This window comes from Pyrgilauda ruficollis, unplaced genomic scaffold (assembly GCF_017590135.1).
Source record: "Pyrgilauda ruficollis isolate IOZ18807 unplaced genomic scaffold, ASM1759013v1 scaffold12, whole genome shotgun sequence".
NCBI classification, from domain to species: Eukaryota; Metazoa; Chordata; class Aves; order Passeriformes; family Passeridae; genus Pyrgilauda; species Pyrgilauda ruficollis.
In genome coordinates, this window is record NW_024510321.1 from 5,597,664 (window position 1) to 5,600,448 (window position 2,785).

Consider the following 2,785-nt stretch of genomic DNA (forward strand, 5'->3'; position numbering starts at 1 on the left):
GGGCGGCACGTACCGGGCAGGGACAGCCGGCTGGGGCAGGGGACGGCGGCTCTGCCCTCCCGCTCGGCCCGGCGCCGGTTCCGACCCGCGCACGGACATGACTAAGCAGCACCTCTCCCTCCGCGGCCGCTCCCGCCGGGGCTGCCCGCCCCGCACCGCGCACGGCGCCGGGGACCCCCCGCGCCCGCGGTAGGGCGGCGCTTCCCCGGCTCCCGGCGCGGGCAGCGCAGCGCCTCCCGCCGCCGCCGCGCCCGCAGCAGCCCCGAGCAGCCCGGAGCAGCCCCGAGCAGCCCGGAACAGCCCGGCCCCCGCAGCCCCGGCATGGAGCGCCCGCTCAACATCAGCTGCCTCGCCGATACGACGCCGGACAGCGGCAACAGGAGCGGGTCCTCCGCCGGCCCCGAGGGCGGCCAGGCCCATCTCTCCGTCTTCAGCGTGTTGGTTCTCACCCTGTTGGCCATGCTGGTGGTGGCCACGTTCCTCTGGAACGGGCTGGTCCTGGCCACCATCCTCCGCGTGCGCAGTTTCCACCGGGTGCCCCACAACCTGGTGGCCTCCATGGCCATCTCCGACGTGATGGTGGCAGCCCTCGTCATGCCCCTCAGCTTGGTGCACGAGTTGTCCGGGCGGCGGTGGCGGCTGGGCCGGTCGCTCTGCCAGGTGTGGATCTCCTTCGATGTGCTGTGCTGCACTGCCAGCATCTGGAATGTCACGGCCATTGCCCTCGACCGCTACTGGTCCATCACTCGCCACCTGGAGTACACGCTGCGCACCCGGCGCCGCATCTCCAACATCATGATCGCTCTCACCTGGGCGCTCTCCGCATTCATCTCTCTGGCCCCGCTGCTCTTTGGCTGGGGAGAGACTTATTCAGAGGACAGTGAAGAGTGCCAAGTCAGCCAGGAGCCTTCCTACACCATCTTCTCCACCTTTGGGGCTTTCTACTTGCCCCTCTGCGTGGTGCTCTTTGTGTACTGGAAGATCTACAGGGCTGCCAAGTTTCGAATCGGATCTCGCAAGAGCAACTCCATCACCCCCATTACACCAGAACCACTGGAGGTAGGTCAGCTTGGTTGTGCTGTGCTTGAGTCAAGCATTGGCAGCAGGCAAGCCTTTGTAGAACTGGGGGAAACTTAAACTAAAAGTGTGCAAGCGAACAGTGATCCATCAAAACCCTGTGGATCCTGGAGGCTTCCAAGGGAAGGCTGACTGCAAAGCTTGCAAACCCAGTCTGTTGGCTCCTTCCGAGCCCCCAGCTGTGAGCACTCAAGGTGCAGCTAAAGCAGCTTTGGGACATACTGCGAGCCTGAGCTCCACGTGGGCGAGTGGTGACTCACAGATGTCCCCCCATGGAATGCTGAATCAGTGCTCACCAGCATGAGTAAGGGGTCACTGCCCCTCCCCTGGGGACACAAGGGGACAGTGGATGGATGGGCAGCTGTGTCTGCTGGGGACGATACCCTGACAACCAGCTGTGGCTTTGGGGACACTGTGAATTTAACCAGACAGAAAACACTTGTGCAGAATGTCCTTGGAAATCTTTCCTAATCATGACTGCATCGTGTCAGTTCATCCCAGGCACGGTGACTCTGCACTGTAAAGATTTCTTGCAGGGAGGAAGCAAATGTGTGCTAATTTTCTTTCCTCTCCTACCAAAAACTCTTAAACTCGATGGGTTTAGAGAAAGTAAGCAGACTTCTGTGCACGGCATGTGGGTGTGTGCCTGTTCTGCTGATCAGATTTTAAGTGGGGAAGTAATCTTACTGTGCTGCACTGTGAGTAACCCCATGTACCCTCAGTACTCTCTCTAGTTTCTAATCTCACTTAAATAGTCTCCATCACCCAGAAGAGGTTATACAGCCACCTTGCCCTCAGTTAGGGTGTGACATGCATGGTTGCCCCACAACCTGGAGCTCTGGCCCTGGAGCTCTGGCCCTCGCTTGCACTGTTGGGCTCTGTACCTGCTGTGTGGGATCGCCTGACTGGGGTACATACGGTGCAACTTGTGTTTGTGTTTGGCAGGTGAAAGAAGCTGCCCAGCAGCCACAGATGGTCTTCACTGTCCGTCACGCCACTGTTACATTCCAGACGGATGGAGACACATGGAGAGAGCAGAAGGAAAAGAAAGCTGCCCTCATGGTGGGCATCCTTATTGGGGTCTTCGTGCTCTGCTGGATCCCCTTCTTCATCACAGAGCTCATCAACCCACTCTGCTCATGTGACATCCCACCCATTTGGAAGAGCATTTTTCTATGGCTGGGCTATTCAAATTCCTTTTTTAATCCACTCATCTACACTGCTTTCAACAAAAACTACAACAATGCCTTCAGGAACCTATTCTTTAGACAGCAGTGAGCAGATGAGCAGAAAAAGCTTTTCTGCTGCCCCAGGAAGCTGATTTTGAGTGTCAGTGATTCTGACCAAATTCCTGAGGAAGTTCAAAGCCACAGATACTGAGGTGATGCTGAAAATGCATCGCCATGGGTCGTATGTCCCAGACACAGTCCCAGTCCCTAGGCAGGCTCTCCATCCCAGCCTCTTAGCTGCTGTTTTTCCTGCAAATAGCATGTAAGGGCTTCTCCTGCCAGCAGCCTGGCATCCTCGCTCCAGTGCCCTGCTGTGTTCCTCCTGCCTCCCCAGTGACTCTCTGTTGGTGGCACCAAAGATGCAGAGGAGTCCACTGGCAAAGGAACATTGGTTTGGCCACTGCTGGTATCTCCCAACTATTCACCTTTGTCCCATGTGCAGAGCGGGGACCCTATAACATCAGGAGGCTTTGTGATTA

At 57.7% G+C, this 2,785-nt stretch overlaps 1 protein-coding gene across 1 annotated transcript; it reads left to right on the forward strand.

Moving 5' to 3' along the window:
* The first annotated feature begins 321 nt into the window (after window positions 1-321).
* Window positions 322-2,355, forward strand: HTR5A (5-hydroxytryptamine receptor 5A). Its single transcript, XM_041489538.1, has 2 exons — window positions 322-1,059; window positions 2,023-2,355. The coding sequence occupies exons 1-2, from the start codon at window positions 322-324 to the stop codon at window positions 2,353-2,355; spliced, it is 1,071 nt and encodes a 356-aa protein (XP_041345472.1).
* Window positions 2,356-2,785: the final 430 nt, after the last annotated feature.

Bases quoted from the DNA above. Each gene is read 5' to 3' on its own strand.
- HTR5A (XM_041489538.1), top strand. From the start codon at position 322: ATGGAGCGCCCGCTCAACATCAGCTGCCTCGCCGATACGACGCCGGAC. The intron at 1,060-2,022 runs GTAGGTCAGCTT...TGTGTTTGGCAG, and splicing joins TTACACCAGAACCACTGGAG to GTGAAAGAAGCTGCCCAGCA.